At 32.3% G+C, this 20,685-nt stretch overlaps 2 protein-coding genes across 3 annotated transcripts; both read left to right on the top strand.

Moving 5' to 3' along the window:
• Nucleotides 7,191-9,085, top strand: LOC109329107. Its single transcript, XM_019562775.1, has 2 exons — nucleotides 7,191-7,488; nucleotides 8,406-9,085. Exon 2 carries the CDS (start codon nucleotides 8,454-8,456, stop codon nucleotides 8,868-8,870), a length of 417 nt encoding a protein of 138 aa, XP_019418320.1. The 5' UTR covers nucleotides 7,191-7,488; nucleotides 8,406-8,453; the 3' UTR covers nucleotides 8,871-9,085.
• Nucleotides 11,294-19,182, top strand: LOC109329097 (protein STRUBBELIG-RECEPTOR FAMILY 2-like). 2 transcript variants are annotated; one of them, XM_019562767.1, is made up of 17 exons: nucleotides 11,294-11,331; nucleotides 11,492-11,625; nucleotides 12,205-12,331; nucleotides 12,424-12,495; nucleotides 12,593-12,658; nucleotides 13,273-13,344; nucleotides 14,766-14,837; nucleotides 14,976-15,041; nucleotides 15,113-15,178; nucleotides 15,281-15,618; nucleotides 15,874-16,151; nucleotides 16,271-16,536; nucleotides 16,771-16,918; nucleotides 17,365-17,504; nucleotides 17,779-17,935; nucleotides 18,114-18,313; nucleotides 19,171-19,182. In XM_019562767.1, the coding sequence occupies exons 2-16, from the start codon at nucleotides 11,529-11,531 to the stop codon at nucleotides 18,297-18,299; spliced, it is 2,151 nt and encodes a 716-aa protein (XP_019418312.1). In that variant the 5' UTR covers nucleotides 11,294-11,331; nucleotides 11,492-11,528; the 3' UTR covers nucleotides 18,300-18,313; nucleotides 19,171-19,182. The 2 variants fall into 2 exon arrangements, with proteins under 2 accessions (XP_019418312.1, XP_019418311.1); XM_019562766.1 differs by lacking the exon at nucleotides 19,171-19,182 and having other exon boundaries at nucleotides 18,114-18,372.

The raw sequence follows: 20,685 nt of genomic DNA, 5'->3' as shown, positions 1-20,685 counted from the left end.
TTTTAACAGTTTCATCATAACCCTGTTGCTTAAGCGTTTCTATTACCTCTTCGGTTATTCTACATAAAGAATAATAAAAATATTTTCGTTCATAATTTTCCCATTCGCATACAAGGCTGAAATCTGCCATGCTCCTCTGATAGGGTATGTTACAACACAATAAACTCATGGTTTACAAACCCAAAGTAATGTCTTTTCCTTTTACATAGGAAGTAAAACGGTTTTTCCTAAAGTTCATGTTACAGTAAAATTCTCTAATCCGTTCAGGATAAATTTCATTTGATTCACAACAGAAATCGAAAAGGTTTTGTTGTCTCAAGAGATAAGGAAATATAAAATCTTCAAACTCAAAGTTCTCAAGATTACCGTATTTGAGAGTGAAGATAATGCAAACATGGAAGTGCTCCTCAAAGATTTTACATTGCTCATCATTTTCTAGAAGTTGTGTTAAGTCAAGAGGGCTGGACTCCAAAGATGAAGTTCTTTGGTTCCTTTGAGTGACATTTGTGCGTTGCTTCTTTGATCTAGAAGAGGAAGCCGTGGATTGAGGTTTTTGAGTTTTTAGATTTTTGGGGTTTTTGATTTAGGTCACTAAACATGAAAATGATGGTGTAGAAGTGTTTACAATTGAAAATATGATATGAATAGACACAAAAATCACCCAAAACGGATCAAAAACGAAGATTTGAGGGTTAGAGAGGGTTGAGCAAGATAGAACACGAGTTGATAAGGAAGATGAGTTTGAAAAAGTTTAAAAAATGCAGAAAAAATACATATATAACGACACAGAGTAATCAGTTACTCAAATTAAAAAATTTATATTTTTCAAACAACATCATAGAGTAATGAGTTACTCATTTTGAGTAATCGGTTACTGAAACACGCTGTTTAACCCTGTAATCGGTTACTATCCAGTGTAATCGATTACTAACCCTAGAAAAACTTATTTTTAGGCAAAATTAAGCTATGAAAATGATTTTTACCCAAAAGTTGTAATATTTTAAACATAAATAAACACATTTAAGTTCAAGTAGGCATGTGGATATAATGAAGCACACATATAATCATATATAAACATTTAAGATAAGTATGATTCATCAAGAATGCCTAATTCTCGTCTAATTTTATAAAAATATTCTTTTGCCAATGATTTAGTGAATATATCAGCTAGTTGGTTGTGAGTATCAACAAATTCTACAGACACATTATTCTTTTGGACATGGTCCCTAAGGAAGTGACCTTATATCAATGTGTTTGGTTCTAGAATGCATAACATAATTCTTTGTGAGGTTTATAGCACTTGTATTGTCACATTTTAAAGGAATGAACCCCAAGTCTAAGTCATAATCTCGTAATTGTTGTTTGAGCCACAACACTTGGGCACAACAACTACCTGCTGCTATATATTCAGCTTCAGCAGTGCTTAGGACAACACATGCTTGTTTCTTGCAAGACCAAGAGCCTAAAGCATTTTCCAAGATATGGCAAGTACCACTTGTACTTTTCCTCTCAGATTTGCACCCATCAAAATCTGAATCCGAATATCCAACCAAATCACATATACTTCCTTTTGGATACCACAGCCCAACGTTAGATGTACCCTTAATATATTTCATGATTCTCTTAACGGCAACTAAGTGTGATTCCTTTGGTTTAGATTGATAGCTTGCAAACAGACATACACTAAACATGATATCAGGTCTACTGACAGTTAAATATAAAAGAGATTCAATCATTCATCGATAATTTGATATTTCAATGTTTTTTCCTGCTTCATTCGTATCAATATAAGTACTAGATCCCATAGGAGTAGCTATTGGCTTGCAGCCATTCATGTCAAATCTTTTTAGCAAATCTTTGCAATACTTGGATTGACTTACGAAAATACCATTATCAAGTTGTTTAATTTGAAGTCCAAGGAAGTAATTTAACTTCCCCATCATGGACATTTCAAACTATCCTTGTATCATTTTGCCAAATCCACTACACAAAACCTCATTAGTAGAACCAAAAATAATATCATCTACATAAATTTGAACAAGTAAAGTACGATGATTTATTCTTTTTATAAAGAATATAGTGTTGACCTTTCCTTTGTTGAAACCTTTTTCAAGTAGAAATTTAGTTAGACGATCATACCATGCACTTAGATAAATATAATAACAATGTTACCTATACCAAAGACTTTTCTTTTGATGTTCTATGCATAGGTAACAAGGCCTTTATTGCTTGAATAAATGATAATTTTGAATCTTCTCGTTTTATGTACTTTGAACAGTTGTTGTCATGATAATACATTTATGCTTATGGCTTTCAAGCACTCCTACAAAACAAATTAAAAATATTTTCTAGGTACCCAATGTGATTTGGGTCCCGCGGGATTAGCACCTTTCTCAACCCAAACATATTGGCCACTTGGAATACCAACTTTTCTAATATGACATGTGTTAGGTGTGTCCAATTTGATCATAATAAGAACATGTGGGTAGATGCTTATGCATCCAAGATTTTATTTTAAAAATAGGATTAGTATGGACACTTTCTTTATGAAATATTATAGTGCTTCCCACAATTGTTTTTCCTAAGATATTCTCATTTTTAGCCACATGACTATTTACATAGCCAAGGCCTCTACGGTCTGTTGAATGTCTTTGGACTTTTATGATCTTGTCTGAATTATGATTGCTCTTGTTGAGTTTATTAAGTTCAAGACTTAATGTTGAAGCTTTAGTTTCAAGAGCAACATATTTTTGACATGAGGAAGAATTAAGTTTTTCAATATCTTTCTTTAGAACTTTGTTATGACTTTCGAAAATAAAAATTTCATTTTTCTGTTTTAGGAAAAGTTTGGAAAGCTTAACATATTCTTGATGTAAATCATTGAAAGCATTTTGTAACTCATCATATGAAAAAGTATCATTTGGTTCAGAGTTACTAACCTCATAATCATCATTTGAATTGTGTGAAGCCATCAAGGAAATATGTGATTGCTCCTTAATTCTGAGTTCTGCATTTGAACCATCATCTTTATCTTCTGATCTAACATTTATTCTTCTACGCATCTTATCCTTCTTTCTTTTGAAAGTATGATGCTTTTGTAGGGTTGGACAAGCACATTCAAGATAATGTGGTTTTCTGCATATAGAGCATGTAGATTTTTGCTTTAATGTTGATGCTTCACCATTCGTTGTAGACCTTTGTACTTCTTTGGCTCCATATATCCTTTCTAAAGTGTCACAAATTTCTTTCGATGTTTTGCAACTTGACACTCTAAGGAATTCTTTTTATTCTAGAGCCGACACAAGAATGTTTTTGGCTTTAAGGTCGTATGGACTTTATTTTTATCTTCAACGATCCATGAACATTTTGGTTTTGGTTGTTTAACCCCATTAACAACCATGTATGGTATGAATGAACCTTCTTCTATTGAGTCTCATATATCTAAGTCTTGAGATTCTATGAAGATTCTCATTCTGATTTTCCAGAAATCATAGCGCTCTCCAACAAAGCTTGGAGGGCGGTTGATGTTGGAACCTTCTCTTAGGAATGATCTTGAGGTCATCTTCAATATAGGATCAGACTTGAGAATAACTTACTCAAAAAATAGCCCTGGTGTCAATTGTAAGACTGATATTGCAACTAAGAGGAGGGGAAGTGAATTAGTTGACTTAAAAATTATGGCCACCTTTTCTGCAAAATCAAGAGTTAAAGTGCAGCGGAAAATATATGCGAAAAATTAACAAGTAAAATCAAAGAGATAAGGGAGAAGAGAATACACTAATAATTTTTATATTGGTTCACTTTTTTGTCCATTGAAAGCTACGTCCAGTACTCTTGTAGTAGAAGAGATTTTTGAACTAAAGATTATGAGTTGCAATTATAATATCTCACTCCGAGATCTCTATGTACCTTACACACCCCTTAATTCTTATTCACTTTTGGAAAACACGTTTCCAAGTTATTCTAATCCTCTTTCTTATCACACCCCATGAAAGAAAGTATTATGCAATAATAATAAAGAATGTTCAACAATGACAGAATTGTCTTTACAAGTATGAAAGTGATGTAACTTGCAATCCAATCAACTCTTTTGTATACTTAGTAATAATGCTCTTTATAAGTTTGTAAACTTGAACTTTAAGCAACTTCAGAAAAATCAACTTTGAAAGTTTAAGAACTTGTTGCCAAAAGTGCAGAAAATAATTTCAGAATATGTGTAAGAGCTTTTGAAATTTGTATGAGAGTTGTGTATATGTTGTATGTTGTGATTGTGAGTTTTAATGGCTTTTTGTAGGTTTTCCAATCAACCAAAATGTCTCTTTGAAAGGGTAGGAATTGATTGGAATGACAACATGTCTTTTGGGTTGAAACTCATTCACTTTGAATTTGAAAATCTGATGCAACAGCTCTCAGTAATCGATTACTCAAATATTCTGTCCACTGATTATTTATTTTCTAATTAGAGTAATCGATTATAGCAAGTTGTGTAATCAGTTACTCAACTTTAATAACACTGGTAATTTGTTACTCAAAGACAGTAATGGATTACTTTGATCAGTTTTAAGTTGGATAACTCTTTTCTCACACTCGTAACCTGTCACTTAGATGAAGTAACTCGTTACACACTATTTTTGAAAATTGTTTTAAGTATTTTAAAGTGTTTCAATTTTCTTTTAAAAATAGTTTGAGCTTTACTACTATTGTATAATCAAGAGTATATGATAGAAATACTTATTTTAGACTTAGACTAAAAGTCTTGAATATCTTGAAACTTGAATCTTCATTGTCTTCATAAGTATTCTTCATTTTCTTCTTTTTGGTGATGTTGATGTCTTTATCAAAACAGTGTCAAGGTCAGGAGCCGAGATCTTCTTCACACTTAGTATTGATAGATGACGTACTAACAATTTCTCTTATTTGTAATCAACTCTGATCCTGATCCTAGAGTTAGATCTCTAATGTAAAGATTAATGAATCCCGATGTGGGATATAAAATTTCTCTATTTTTTTACCGGAAAATGTGGTGGCCAATTCAAATTAATTGGAAGATGAAGGAATCTCATTTTTTTCTCATTTGTGGTCGTGAAACTAATGTTCAAAATAAAATTGGGGTAAGAAATAGTTTAACTTATATTTGAGCTTACAAAAATTGTTAGGCCTAATATAGGAGATATTTTAATCTTCCAAATCAGAAGTCGTGATGTGCTAAAATAACTTTTGAATGACCCATTAATTTTTCAGTCTTCCTCTTATAACTTATGATGAACCAACACGACTCTTGAGTGACCCATATTTTTAAATTTCCACTTAGAGTTATGTTGAGCCACTCACGACTTTAGAGTGAAAAGTAAAAGAAAAGTTGGACCACTCAAAAGTCGTATTGGTTTATCATAATTTTTGGAGGAAGACTGAAAATACTAATAGACTACTCAAAAGTCGTGTTGATCCATCACGACTTATGAGTATAAAATTAAGAAAAATGGGCCACTCATAAGTCGTATTGGTCCATTGCGACTAAGGATGGAAACATGTCAGACCACCTATCAGGAGTCTATAACAGGCTAGGTCTATTAAGCCTAACATGTCGGTCTATTTAGTTATATTATATAAGAATGTTGAATTTATATTATTTTAATATGAGTAATATTATTATATATATAATATTAATATATAGTATAATAGACATTTAAACATACTAACAAGCTAGGCCAGACTTGTAAACAAGTCAGACCTAGACTTTGAAATTTTTTTAACATACTAGACCCAAGTTCCTATATGGTATATAGACTTGACATGTTTAAAGCAAAGTCTGACCTGACATATTTTCACCCTTAATTACGACTTACGAGTGAAAAGGTTAAAAATTGTGTCACTCAGAAGTTGTGTAGCCACATCATGACTTCTAATGGAAAGGAAAAAAATTTGGACCATTTATAAGTTGTGTTGGCTAACCATGATTCCTAATTGAAATTTAAAAAAAAAAGTCACTTAGAAGTCGTGTTATCCCATCATAACTTATGAATTGACAAATTAAAAAAAATCATGTTGGGCCAGCATTTTTGTAAACCCAAGTACAAGTTAAAACATTTGCCAATAATAATTATCACTATTGATATTAAAATGCATCATATGAGACGAAAAAAATAATAGTTCACATACAGTTCACATGTATGTGAACTAACTTGAGTTCCTAAATTAGTATATGCCTCTATTGAAAAATCTTACAAGAGTGATCCAAATAGATTTTGAGAAATATGATGAATAAACTTAATCTTTAAAAAAAAAATAAGAATTTCAATTTATCCTTTAAATTATTAAATGACGTTTGAATAATAGAGGCTAATCTTAATTAAGTTATCTTTTAATAAACTAATTTTATCATCATTTAAAAAAAATTAGACCATGGTATTCTTAAATTATCTTAAAAATTGATGTTACCTTCATTTAAATTTTTTAGGGAGGGGTTTTAATTTTAAGGGTGTGTTTAAGCTTTTAAAAAAGACAATCATGTTTACTATTTATCTAAGAGCATCATAATGGTAAGAAAAAAATGATTAGTAGCGAAATAAGCATGTTATTCATCCAAGTTTACTATTGGAAATGAATCGTTCTTGTTCTTATTTTGCAACGATAAGTTAAATAAGTACCGTTCTTAAAGTTCTGAGAACATTAAAAAATGGAAAAAATTGTTATGAGAAAGAAATATAAATGTGTTCTAAGGTTCATTTAAGAATGAAAATAGAGTTACACCAATAGAAATGATTTTGACATGAATTGCTTAAATTACTTAAAAGTATAAACAAATATAAAATAATCAGTGGAATGAGTTTAAGAATGAAAAATATGTTGGACTATTGTACTCCAATAAAATGTCTCATCATTTAAGAATGAAAATAGAGTTACACCAATAGAAATGATTTTAACATGAATTGCTTAAATTACTGAAAAGTATAAACAAATATAAAATAATTAGTGGAATGAGTTTAAGAATGAAAAATATGTTGGACTATTGTACTCCAATAAAATGTCTCATCATTTAAGAATGAAAATAGAGTTACACCAATAGAAATGATTTTAACATGAATTGCTTAAATTACTGAAAAGTATAAAAAAATATAAAATAATTAGTGGAATGAGTTTAAGAATGAAAAATATGTTGGACTACTGTACTCCAATAAAATGTCTCATCAACTCTATCTATCTGTCTTCTTACTTCCATTCTACTTCAGTTCTTTCTCTAGCTACTACTTCACTCTAACCTACTTCTCTACTTTCACTTATCAACTCTCTATCTTTAATCTTATATTTCTCTTTATTAACATCACTTTTCTGATCTGTCTCTTCACTTTCTCTAACTCAGATAAAATAACTTCAAGCTATCACAGAAACCAGTACTTATATCGGGGTGTACCCACTTTGTGGATTTGTATAAGATTTTTGTGAAATGAGTTTGTGTTTGAGATGCTGAGAGTTGATACAAGTTATATGGTCAGCCTCATTTCTCTTTTATGTGTCTCTTTTTTCTTCAATCTCTAATATGCTACCAACTTTACAATGTTATTGCTGTTTTTGATAAATGGAATAATTTCTTATTTCTTTTGTTGTTTTAGATTTCTTATTGTTTGGACTAGAGTCCATAGGGATTTATGAAGAGTAGATCCAATGATCGACCATACCCTTTTAAAAAATGTCATGATATTTGTGTTTATGTAATGCTTTTTTGGTTTATTTCTTAACATAAGTATGGCTAAATTTGTTTGTTGCTAAGGAGAATGTTTAGAAATGAGATAAAATGTTTTCACAGCTAGACAACTTGATCTTTTGATTTGTTTTTTATAATTTCAGAAACAGTAGAATGCAAGTCCAATGCTTATGAATGTTGTTTCTGATTGCTGACCACATAAACCATACCCTACACTGGTTTTGCCAATTTTTGTGTTAGAATTTTTTTTAATTTTATTTTACATAGTTCATTTGAAAGATTGAGCATATGTGTAATATGCTTCAATCCTTTTTTTTTGGCTCACATCAGAATTTCAACTTATGTATTTTTTATTTGATCCTTAAACTGTAAAAAAACTAAAGAGATTTTGTAGTTGCATACATGATACCTGCAATTATTGAATTCATTGTAAACAACTTACAGATAGAAGTGCTACTTGAAAATGGAAAGTTGTATTTGGGATGATGAGTAAAAGAATTGTTGTGCGGTAAAAAAAAATGCCGACCCATTGCATGAGACTTTTGCATAGTAAGGTTTGGAGAGGTAGATGTACATAGGTTTATCTCCGCAAGTAGATAGGCTGTTTCCAGGACCTAAACCCGTGACTTCATGATTCACTGAGCAACAATCTTACTGTTGTGCCAAGCTCACCCTCTTAAATATAATTGTTGTGTCATTGCAGATTTGATATTAGATATTTAGTACGTTTCGTGAACCAAGTCCTTTGACTATGGGCAGAGGCAAAGGAAAAGGGAAGAATCAATCTGTTATTGTTAAGAGGGAGGAACCTATAAGTGGCGAAGAGGAAAAAGTACCAGCTTATAGAAAAAGAGGAAGACCACTTAAGTCACTAACATATGAAATTGAAGGAGTAGAAGTAACTGAAAAGATAGTGAAAGATGAGGAGAATGTGAATGGCAATGTTTCAAGCAATGAGTTGAAAACTCAGGTCACCACAGTAATTAAAAGCAAAAGGAAAAGGTCTGTACAGGTTAAAGAAAAAATAGATCCGGTGAAAGAGGAGAATGGCGTCCGAGCAAAGTCGAGCCCCGATGATTTGGTAAAATCTGTTGGATTTCGACAGAATGGGAGGAGGCGTAAAAACAGACCTCGCCGTGCTGCTGAAGCTGGTGTAGATTGCAACTGAACAAGGTTTTGATTATAGTTTTAAGCCCCTGAAAGTGTTGGAACCTTGTCATTGCAAGACATTGGCTCCTGTTTTTACAATAATAAGCTTCTTATGGTGGCTTATTGCTATTCTTTTTGCTTTTGTAACTTTCATATGTAGATTATATTTTCTTATAACTTAGGTAGAGCTACTATCAAAAAAAGAAACTACGGAATTTTGTAGATAATCTTTCCTCGTGAGTTTTGTCTAATTTGATTTCTCCTTTCTCTTGCAAAGTTTATTTTGATGCATTTGTTTACATGAAATTCATGTATTGCTTGAGTAGTCACAATAATCTAACTCATGCAATACATACATTGTGAAAATGAATGGTTCAATGCCAATTGAAATTCATACTAATTGGATGCTGCTAAACTGAAACCTTTGCTTCAAGGATCACTATTCAAAAATATGATTTCCTAATACAACATGTACCTTTAGGGTTTATTTGTGAGTTAAAATTTAAAGGTAAAAAATGAAAATGGATAACTTCATAGTCATATTATAACTATATTTCATTGCTTTCAAATCTTCTATTTCTCTTTTTTCCCCTCCAAAACATAACTCATAAATGAACCCTTAGTTACCTAATAGTGGTAGTGTGTGTGTGCATAGTCTAATGTTATAAGTTAGGAGCACTAGTTGCATCATTATTAATGAGCTGTTAAGATCTTATCGATATTTGATAAGTAAATGCTAAATTTCGTGGTAGATATGAATTGCAGAAAATATGGGTGGATCCACCCCTGCCACGATTTGTGATCATTAACTGCTTTGTCATCTTATGTTTGTTTCATGTTTAAGTGCATTCTATTTTGGTCTGTATGTAACATTTTTCTTAATTGTCTAAATTATGCACACACCTCATATAATTTGTGCAACTCTAATTTCTCATATAATTTGCGAGTATATGCTTCTCTCAAATTGTGGGAATTATATAAAATTAAAAAATATATGGCAATTGTTTGACTGTAATAATGTGGAACTGTTTAAATTTCATCTATTCCAGCCAAACATGTGCACTTATTGTTGTAATGAAGCTGACTGTCTAATTGCTGGATAATAGAGGAAATGGAAAATGGAACTTCCAAAAATATGAAGGAACACTTTTCTTCCGATTGCGAGTTAAGTTTTGGATGGGAAGAAAATGAAAGTCACAACTCACAAGTGTATTTTATTGCTTGCAAATAGACCCTAAAAGTTTCATTCGCAAGTTGAGGTTTGAAGGAAAAAAAAGAGAAATGGAAGCCTTTGGAGCATGATATGCACTTGTGAGATAATTTTAAAGCTTTCTCTTTTCCTCCGAAACTTATCTTGCAAATGGACCTAAGGGTCAATTTGCAAGTTTTCAAGAGAATGAAGGAAAATAGAAAGCTTTGGAACATGAAATACACTAGTGAGATGACTCCAATGCCCTCACTTTCCTTTTATTCTCATTCAAAACACAATTCAGAAACAGACATTTAGTGGTAGCATTTTTTTGTTAATTTGATTGACATGAGACAAATACATAATTTATCTTATCATATAATCTTATGGACCAATTATTTAAGCTTTCTACATAAGCAGCTGCTCTGTAAATCATTCAGGTGGACATTGTTAATGGGTGCATGATCCAATACCAGAGGATGAATTTGCTACTAGGTTCATGATACCATGATAGAGGAGGAATTGAGGAATAACAAAGATTTTTCTTTAATATTCAAGTGAGTGTCATCCGAGTACTATTTAAGTAATCTAAATAACAAAATTGTATTGGAAATTTTAAAATCTTACATATATTCATTACCAATACAAGTTTTCTGCATGCATTTTTAACATGTTTTAGCAGCACTATTAGCATTTTTATATTATTGTATTATTTTTTTCTACTAGATCATTCTTATTTTTTAGAGTGACTAACTAATTCACTAAGATTTATTTGTGATTTAAATTTTAGATAAGAATGAGAGAAAATAAACGTTTCACAACCATTTTACTAGTGTGTTTCATGAATATCAAACATTCTATTTCTCTTCCTTCCCCTCTAATACTCAATTCATAAAGAGATCCTTATAAGTATCATAATCATCTCTCTTAGGAATTGTTGCTCTCAAAATCAAATTTCAAATAATTTTCTAGGCTCTCAATCACTCCACGGCCTCATAATAATATCTTATTTGAAATCACATTTTATGACCAACAAAGCACTTGACAAAATAGGCGAATTTAATGGTTATCAAGATTTTTTTTATAGAATAGTTGATAAACTTGAGATTTTTTTGATTGGGCCGAATAAGTTACAAGATCAAGAAAGCCCAATCAAAACTTTCACACTAATAAACCCAATTAATTGTTTCGCGCCAAAACTAACGAACTATAGACTCTCTTCTCCTTCCTAAATGGTTACCGTGTAACGAACTCTACTATGTGGACCCCACCTAACTAGAAACTCACTCTGGTTACTCTCATAATCTGGTTATGTCATCTTATTTTTCCATCTCTTTCTTCTTTTTTCTTTTCCGTCCACTTTCGTTCTGCGAAAGAACAAATTCTGTGTTTGTTTGGGAACCGAGAAGACACAGAAATTTTTTTTGATAATATTTTCTCTCTGTTTCCAGGAAAGAAAACGAAAGGAAAGTTCTGATTCTGGGGAAAATGGTTTGCGACTACTACCTCTATGTGCATTTCAGCTTCGCTGTCTTCTCGTCAATTTTGATTTCCCAGGGTTTCGCATTTACTCATCCACCTGAAGGTAATTCACATAAAACTGTTCAATTCATTCTTCTATTTCTAGAATTTATTCTTGAAAATAAATTGTTTGAAAATTTGATCAGAATATCATATCATGTGTTTGGTTGCTCAGAATTTCCAAACCCTAGTTTCATGCTTGGGTTGAAGTCTATGCTTGATTACTGATTTCATATTTTTTTTATTATTCTATGTTGTTATCATCATCATCATGATAAGGTCTTGCATGTGTTTTAAATTGCATTACAACAGCAATTACGGTTGCAATATTGCGGTTACACATTCTCCACCGCAGAATCGCGACTGCAACTGTGGCTGCATTTTCCCGCCATTACAGTAAACGTAACCTCAACCACAATTTAAAACTCCGGCTCTTGCTATTATCAAACATAGAAACTTATATTTATTTATAAGAAAGCTGAGTATTTAATTCTATTGATTCTATTTATTTATAAGAAACTTATTTGCATTATTCTAAAGCTAGGATCCATTTAAATTATTTTGACACAAGAACCAAAACAATGGAGTAGCTTTTTGCTGTTCTTTTACTAAACTAAAAATTTATTGTTTTTTTTATAAACAGTTTTAGCTCTCAAGGATCTATATAGGACCTTAAACTACCCATTGGTGCTCCAAGGATGGAATGGTAGTGATCCTTGTGAAGAGTCTTGGACAGGAATAACTTGTTCTGGATCATCGGTTATTCACCTGTAATGTACCAACGTACTCGACTGATTCTATTTCCTATTTAGATAATAATTGTCATTACTAACAATTAATGCTGCTCTGTCTTCATATGCAGCAAAATTCAAGGATTAAACCTCACTGGGTATCTTGGAAGCAAGCTTTATAGTCTAAATAACTTGACAGAACTGTAAGTATTTATAATTGTATAGCTTTTAGGTTCTTATCAGCACACTTCAAAGTCAAGATTTTGCAATTTACTTACTTCCATATCCTACTTTCTGTAGTGATGTCAGTTCTAATAAGATTGTTGGAGAAATGCCATTCGGTTTACCCCCAAATGCCACACATATGTAAGCTAAGTGTTCATCTCATCTTGTTACCATATTACTAAATTCTATGCTTGCTGATAAGCCTACCCGGTATGTTTAACATTGTTTTATTATCATGATTCATTGCAGAAATATGGCTTGCATTCTTGCAAATATTTCAGCCAAAATATTCCAGTCATTTTCAATCATGAAAAAACTCCCCCCCCCTGAAAATGGGCCTAGCCTTGAAATTTAATCCTTGACTCAAATTTAATCTAACAAACCTAACCCTAAAATTGTTTAAACTTGTCTGATGCAGTCTTAAAATTATTTAAACTTATTTCATGTTTCTCCTCACTAGAGATGGTTGAAATAATAACATGAAACCACTTTGAATGATTGAAAGACTGAATCCCAAACCAAATTTTAATCTGAGGGTGGATTGTCAGCAAGTACATTTCTAGGACCTAAATGCCGGTTCACATGTTACAAGTGCTGGTTTTAGGCAACACTTGTTAGAGATAATTCAATTATTCTTAACCAAAAGATCCATTGAAAAATTTTCCTTCATATTTTCTCATATCTTCTGAGCATTATATAGTGATTGAATTTTTTTTACCAATGGCTTAATCATCAATTCTTATCTTCTCTTGCAGGAACCTAAGCCACAATTTCTTAAGTGGACCCATTGGCGATGTATTTAATGGCCTAGATAATCTCAAAGAATTGTATGCCTTCTTCTCCTGGTCTTTTGGTGTCGCATTTGAATTTCAATAAAATGAATAAGTGATTCAGCCAATACATTTAGGTATCTTTACCTTGAATTTTCTGGACATGTAAGATCGAACCATCAATACAACCTGAACCTTCTCACCTTTAAAAACAATTTGTGAGGGATAGATTAGTAGGTGTAACCCTAGTTGACATGATCGAGATCTTATATAAGATCGGAAGGGATAGATGAAAACGTAAAACATGTGATCATAACACGGATCTTAAGATCCTACCAAAATTAATTATTAAAAAAAGTACATATTCACACAAAAAAACTAAAAAGCTGTTTAAGAACCACCTCTCTCCATTGTTATAAATCACAAAATTAACAAATAACATTTGATAAAACTTAAAGCATCAAACATCAAAATATATGCATATATTAGGTTTCACAACAACAAAACTATAAATCAATATATAATCATTGTCAAATGGAAATCTGAAATGTATTACTAGTATTAGTATAAATATATAATCAGAATATACCAACCAATGCATTATATAATCAGTATCAAACATATTACTATAATTGTAATTATATAATTACATATATATAAAGAGGGAAAATTCCAGAAGAAGGTGATTCACTACTAGATCCATAATTCCATACATGTTTCACCATGTTATAAAGTCTTGAAGATGAAGAGGGAAAATGGCTTTTGTTCTGGTCATGGTTGAACGGAGGGGCTTCTGTTCTGGTCGTGGCTGAACAGGGGAGGGTGGCTTCTATTGTACTTGTGGTTGAACAAGGGAGGGGGCTTCTGTTGGGGAGGGAAAGGGATAGGGTTTTTTTAACCCTGTTTAAAGTGAAATGGGCTGGGTCCCAAGCCTTTTTCACCCATCCTTGAACAGCAGCAGAAACGGCAACTGGTTACGATCCTAAGATCTTACGAGTTGGCTCGACGATCTCACCTGCGATGGAGAAATCGCAAATATGAATGGCTCGTGACTCGCCAACCTCCATGAACACGTAAACCCGAATGATCCTACGCGATAAATCGCGATTTTTTCAACTATGGGTGTAACTAAATAAATTTTAAGGAACTTAAGTAAATCATTCAATCCAAAAATAAATAATACAAAACCAAAATAAAAATAGTGTTGTCCTCCTTATCTTTATCTTTTGTTGAAGAAATGAATATGAATATGATAGTTGAGAAAACAGAGAAAGGAAGCTCTTCATACAAATAAAAAATATGTTAAAAGATCAGCTGAAATGAAGCATAGTTAGAGTGAAAATAAACACTGTTATGACTGAAATCTGGTCTGGTTGAGCTGTGTTGTAAGAAAGTGAGACAACAAAAGAAGATGCTTTGATTGTTTTGTTGAAATTTCATTTTATAGAACCTCATAAATGGTGATTTCCTTTCTTCAGGGACCTTTCGTACAATAATTTCTCGGGAGATCTACCACGATCATTTGGTTCCTTATCAAACCTTTCTAGATTGTAAGTTTCTTCCTCCATATGCCTTATTTTTCCCCAAAACTTGGTTTATGTTTCAACATCATTATATGATCAAAGGAAGAACTTTCTTTTATTATGGTCGGCTTGTTTGAGGATATATAGAGAGGTGCTTATATGCAGGTTCCTGCAGAATAACAGATTCACTGGCTCAGTTGCCTACTTGGGTGAACTTCCTCTTACAGATTTGTAGGTTATCTCTAACATTTTCTCACTATATAATTAAACTTTATTATTTTCTCATTTGTCTAAGTTTCCAGGTACATTCAAGACAATGTGTTCAGTGGCATTCTTCCACATCATTTTCAGTTCATACCCAATTTACGGTTAGTGGAAACAATTAGAGTTTTAATGACCTATCTTTTCTTGAATCAAATGAAATAATGAACACATAATATCGAATAATCACCCTCTATTCCTTCGATTAGGATTGGAGGGAATAAATTCCATGAAGTAGACAACTCTCCTTCCTGGACTTTTCCTTTGGAAATTGTACCAGTTGAGCATCATAATATTAGTCATCCACCCACAACTCAGGCAAGTGCCATCAAGAACTATCCTCCTCCCAAAGTAAGTGAGCACAAGAAGAAATGTATAGGTCCTGGAAGAATAGCTTTTATGGTTGGTGGAGGAACACTAATAGCAACAGGTGTGGCACTATTAGTGGCAATCCATTTGAATAAATTGCGTGCACAGAATCTGAACATGAAGAGGTTGGAAAGCAGCCACAGTTCTTTGAATTCTCGTCCAACCAGTGCAACCATAGGTAATTCATATAAGCATGCATATGAAATGTGAGGCACTCAACATTCTCATATGTTATGATTACAAACTTATTCAAACCTTGAGGAAATCGAGAAGAAATTTAATCTAAGGAAATGATAATATTATAATAAAACTTCAGTTTTTATATGGCGTAATTTGATTTCTATATCTGTCTGGGTTATGATGCCATTCCATTTAGTATTTATGTAATTCAGTTTCTGTGGTTAATCATGTTTTGTTTCTCCTCTGGTTATAGAGGTCTCTCCTACTGCATTAGATGAGAGCCCACCAGTTCCACCTGTTAATTCTTCAACTGTATCCCTTCTTGGTCCAATGCAATTGGCTTCCATGCACTTCAACAATGCACAGGAACCGTTACGAAGGAGTTTTTCCAAAAGAGGCAGATCCACTGGAAGGATGAAAGTTTATACGGTAGTGGAGCTTCAGTTGGCCACTAACAGATTCGATGAAGGCAACCTTCTGGGAGAAGGATCACTTGGCCCTGTGTACAGAGCTGAATTTCCGGATGGCAAAGTACAACCTTAGGCTATCTTTTAATTGCTGAAGTCTTATTTTTATCACATGCATGTTTCAAACTGTACCTTTCAAATTATATGATATACCTTCTTTTCTTTTCTTTTTCTCTGATGAAGATTTTGGCAGTGAAGAAAATAAATATGGAGTGCCTATCATTCAGAGAAGAGGAAAAGTTCTTGGATGTCATTTGCACAGCTTCCCGATTGAAGCACCCCAACATTGTAGCACTCAATGGGTACTGTTTGGAGCGGGGAAAGCATCTTCTTGTACATGATTATATTAGAAATTTAACTCTAAAAGATGCTCTTCATAGTGGAGCATACAAACCTCTATCGTGGGTCCTTCGTCTCCGGATTGCTCTAGGTGTTGCTCAGGCTCTCGAGTAAGTTGCATGTTGCTCTCAAATTAAACTTAGTAATATTTTTGCATTCTTTATTTCCACACTCTTTTATAAAATTGATAAACGAGACTTTTTCTTTCGAAAGACGATCAATGATTATAAACTAGGCATGGAAATATTGATGGAAAAAAGGGGTGAGATTTATTTTCCCAAATTTAATTGCCTCTACCCATTATGTGTCTCAACTCTTAAACGTCATGCACTTGTTTCCTCCAGCTATTTGCATTCAACATTGTCCCCTCCTGTAGCCCATGGCAACTTCAAGGCTGCCAACATTCTACTGGATGAAAATTTGATGCCTCATGTTTGTGACTGTGGCTTGGCTATTTTGAACCCACCGAGGAGCAAGCTACTTACAATTCCTGTAAGTTCTTCCAAGAATCAGCTTCATGTTGAGATAAAGGTGACATCTAAGGTTTTAGTGTCTATATTTATATCTAACATTAAACTATGGTTCTACTAGGTGAAGGATAATTCTTTGATGATAGTTACAATTTCTAATGCTCAATATTGCTTTTATATTTTCGGAGATTTTAAGTCATCAAGATTCAAGACCAAATTTGTTATTCTCCAAAACTTAGACTAATAGAATATTGAGCATTCCAGTGAGTATATATATAGTTTGAAGGTAAGGTAATATGTTCCTCACTTCCTAGTTCATATTCATTAGTTACCATACATTTTGAGTATAGCTAAAAGTTGCTTAAATTTCTATAAACCATTTGATTCAAAGTGAATCCGAAGCTTGACAAATGATCTTCCTATGTATGCCATCGGTTCATTGATTACTTTGGTGACTATTGAAAACAGGCTACTGAGAATACTATTGGAGACAAAGGCTACATTGAACCCGAGCATGGCCGACCAGGAACTGGAAGCAGAAAGAGAGACGTGTTTGCCTTTGGGGTATTGCTTCTAGAATTGTTAACAGGAAGGACACCTTTCGATGGGTATGTTTCTCATCTTATCTTGTGGCATTCTTTTGTTTACTCTTTCTGACCATAATGGGAGCAGGGTAGTTAGATAGATTGAAATATTGAATGATGATCGCCCCCTAGGCTTTGTTTGTGAGTTGAATGATGATCGTCCTAGGCTCTGTTTGTGAGTTGAATGATGATCGCTCTAGGCTCCGTTTGTGAGTTGAATGATGATCGACCTAGGCTCCCTTCCTTCCCCTCCAAAACGCAACTCGCAGATAGACCCTTATAATTTCTTTCAACACAGTTCCAGGCCAAGGGAGGAGCAATATCTAGCAAAATGGGCTTCATCCAGGCTTCATGACAGCGCAAGTTTGGAACAGATGGTGGATCCCAGTATTAAAAGTGCATTTTCATCCAAGCCTCTTTCTCCTTATGCTAATATCATCGCCCGCTGCATACAGGTATTAGCACTCTAAATCTTACTGAATTTACACGACATTCGAACACTTCACACAACGTTTTTATTAAAGATTATCACCATAGGTATCTTAAAGTTTTCATCTATGTTTTTCCTTTACCATGATTATATATTGGCATTTTGGTTCTTGAATGAAATCTGTCTGTCTTTCCTACTTACAGCCTTTAAGGCAATTACGTCCTCCAATGTCCGAAGTGGTGGACTTTCTTGCATCATTTTCACAGAAGTTCAACATTGCTAACAGAGGTGAAGCAGATTGTACTGTAGTTGATCCATTTGAGAGGTCTTTCCGTTCAACCAACACACGCTTTATTGGTTCACCCGTAAAGAGCCATGTATCTAATTGATGTACAAAATCAGTGTATCTCACCACTTACATTGCAAAGTTTGATGTATAGATTAGTGATAGGGCATTTTTCTCATGTAAATCCTTGTTTAGGTTAGGCAACCATTGGAGCCAAAAAAAGATGGAGAAACTACAGTTGAACATAGACTTTATTGGATGAAAAAAATTTATATTACCTGATGCACATGATTATTCTATTACTGTATTTGATACATAGTGTTAAGTGCTAGATAGTTCCTTATTTTCCATACAACAAGAAAGTGTTTATGATAGTGGATAGTAAATAACCACCTTGCATATTCTTATTTACTTCTAACATCAAATCCAACATTCACTAGTATAATGAACATACTTCAAACAATTATTACATCCATATTTAAGTTCAACACATCTTCCTTCTTCAAAATCATATAACTTGATGTCACAATTCTTCATCTTTACTTTTTCATACTTTAACAAATTTGTCCGGCAACCATTAGTGTTTTAACGATTCGACATTTTCCCAAGACTCTTGATGGATAAAACTTTCTCTTCATAATACTTAATTCAATACCAATGATAAGTTATCAATCCAATTTGGTTTAGGGGGTAAAATTTAGAAGGTTTTCACATGAACTAAACTGATTAATAATGCATAAAATCGTAGACTAAATTGATAATTTTACAATCACCTTAACCAAATTGACAATTTTAAAGAAAAAATAACATTATTGGAAAAATTGGAAGAATCATGATATATTCTTCTACAAATTTTCCTAAACCATAAGAAAAATGACTTATTACAAAATATCACTGGAAATATATACTTCGTGACAATCTTTGACAAATAATTAATGATAGGAGCCTCAAAGAATAAATTAACGTCCTACTAGATTTAGATTACTTTCTAACTTAGATCAATAACTTTGATGAACTTACCTCCAACGATTTTAAAAATGTGCAACTCATAAATCAAATTAACCAATGATTTTAAAATGGGAAACAAGAAGTACTGGTTTAATTTATAGTTTAACTATCTATACTACTTATATATACTACTTATAAAGGGAAAACTCAAAATAACCACTCATCATGGTGTAATTTGAGGTTCTCCCTATTTTGCCCTCACTATTTTTTAATTTTACCAAAAAACCTATATATAACCTAATGTTCATCTCCACCCAATGTATATTCATATTAATTGATTAATTATTTCTTATTTCTTACATTATTAGTTTTTTAATATAGAATATGAATATTAAAAAATTGAACATTACACATATCGAATAAATTCAACTATAGATGACAAATATTTAACACAAAATATTATATTGTCATTTATGACACACAAACTACATATTATAAATGTATGAAAACGGGTTGACAGGCACGACAGTGTCTGTCAACACACAAATATATATAAACCAAAACTTAAAATAACCATCACTATGATTCTATTTTCCTATTTCTGAAGTAAAACCAAATAATCCTAATTAACTATAATTAATACATCTCACTTGAAGATGAATATTATAATAAATACAAAAATTATAACATGAAGTACATCCAATAAAAAACATTCTAATTCTCTAAATTTATATTATATATAAAGTCAAAACTTGAAATAACTATCACCTATCCTATTTTATCCTTAATGTTTTTTTATTTCTAAGGTAAAATCATATAATCTTAGATAACTATAATTAATACATCTCACTCACTCTAAGTTGGATATTATAATGAATACAAAAATTATAACATGAAGTACATCCGATAAAAAACATTCCAATTCTCTAAAATAAAAAATACAAATTTAATACTTAATATCATAAAATAAAAATGTGTGCGGCAGACACGAAGTGTCTGTCGACACGCTAGTACTTATAAAGAGAAAACTCAAAATAATCACTCATCATAGTGTAATTTGTAGTTCTCCCTATTTTGCCCTCACTATTTTCTAATTTTTACCAAAAAAATCATATATAACTCAATGTTCATTTCCACCCAATATATCTTCCATATTAATTGGTTAACTATTTATTCTTTCTTACATTATAACTATCAGTAGTTTTTTAATGTAGAATATGAATGAACATTACACCAATCGAATAAATTCAATCATAGATTACAAATATTTAACATAAGATATAATATTTGACATTTATAACATACAAACTACACATTATAAATGATAGGAAAGTGGGTTAACAAACACGACAATGCCTGTCAACATGCTAGTAAAAAATAATGGGAAAACAACATTTTAATCTCTTAATCTTTGGATCATGTGCAATCCAACCCGAAAATTTATATACACTGTAAGTTGAACCTTTTGTTAAATTTTTTAAATCTAATAGCGAAAATTACATGTGATCATTTTACAGGATAACTATACCCCTCATTTAGTC

The sequence above is a fragment of the Lupinus angustifolius genome, chromosome LG16 (genome assembly GCF_001865875.1).
Source record: "Lupinus angustifolius cultivar Tanjil chromosome LG16, LupAngTanjil_v1.0, whole genome shotgun sequence".
NCBI lineage: Eukaryota > Viridiplantae > Streptophyta > Magnoliopsida > Fabales > Fabaceae > Lupinus > Lupinus angustifolius.
This window is presented reverse-complemented; position numbering and strand designations above follow the sequence as displayed.

Coding starts and splice junctions, on each gene's coding strand:
- LOC109329107 (XM_019562775.1), top strand. CDS start 8,454: ATGGGCAGAGGCAAAGGAAAAGGGAAGAATCAATCTGTTATTGTTAAG.
- LOC109329097 (XM_019562767.1), top strand. CDS start 11,529: ATGGTTTGCGACTACTACCTCTATGTGCATTTCAGCTTCGCTGTCTTC. Junction 12,496..12,592: donor CTAAATAACTTGACAGAACT/GTAAGTATTTAT, acceptor TACTTTCTGTAG/TGATGTCAGTTCTAATAAGA. Junction 13,345..14,765: donor CTAGATAATCTCAAAGAATT/GTATGCCTTCTT, acceptor TCCTTTCTTCAG/GGACCTTTCGTACAATAATT.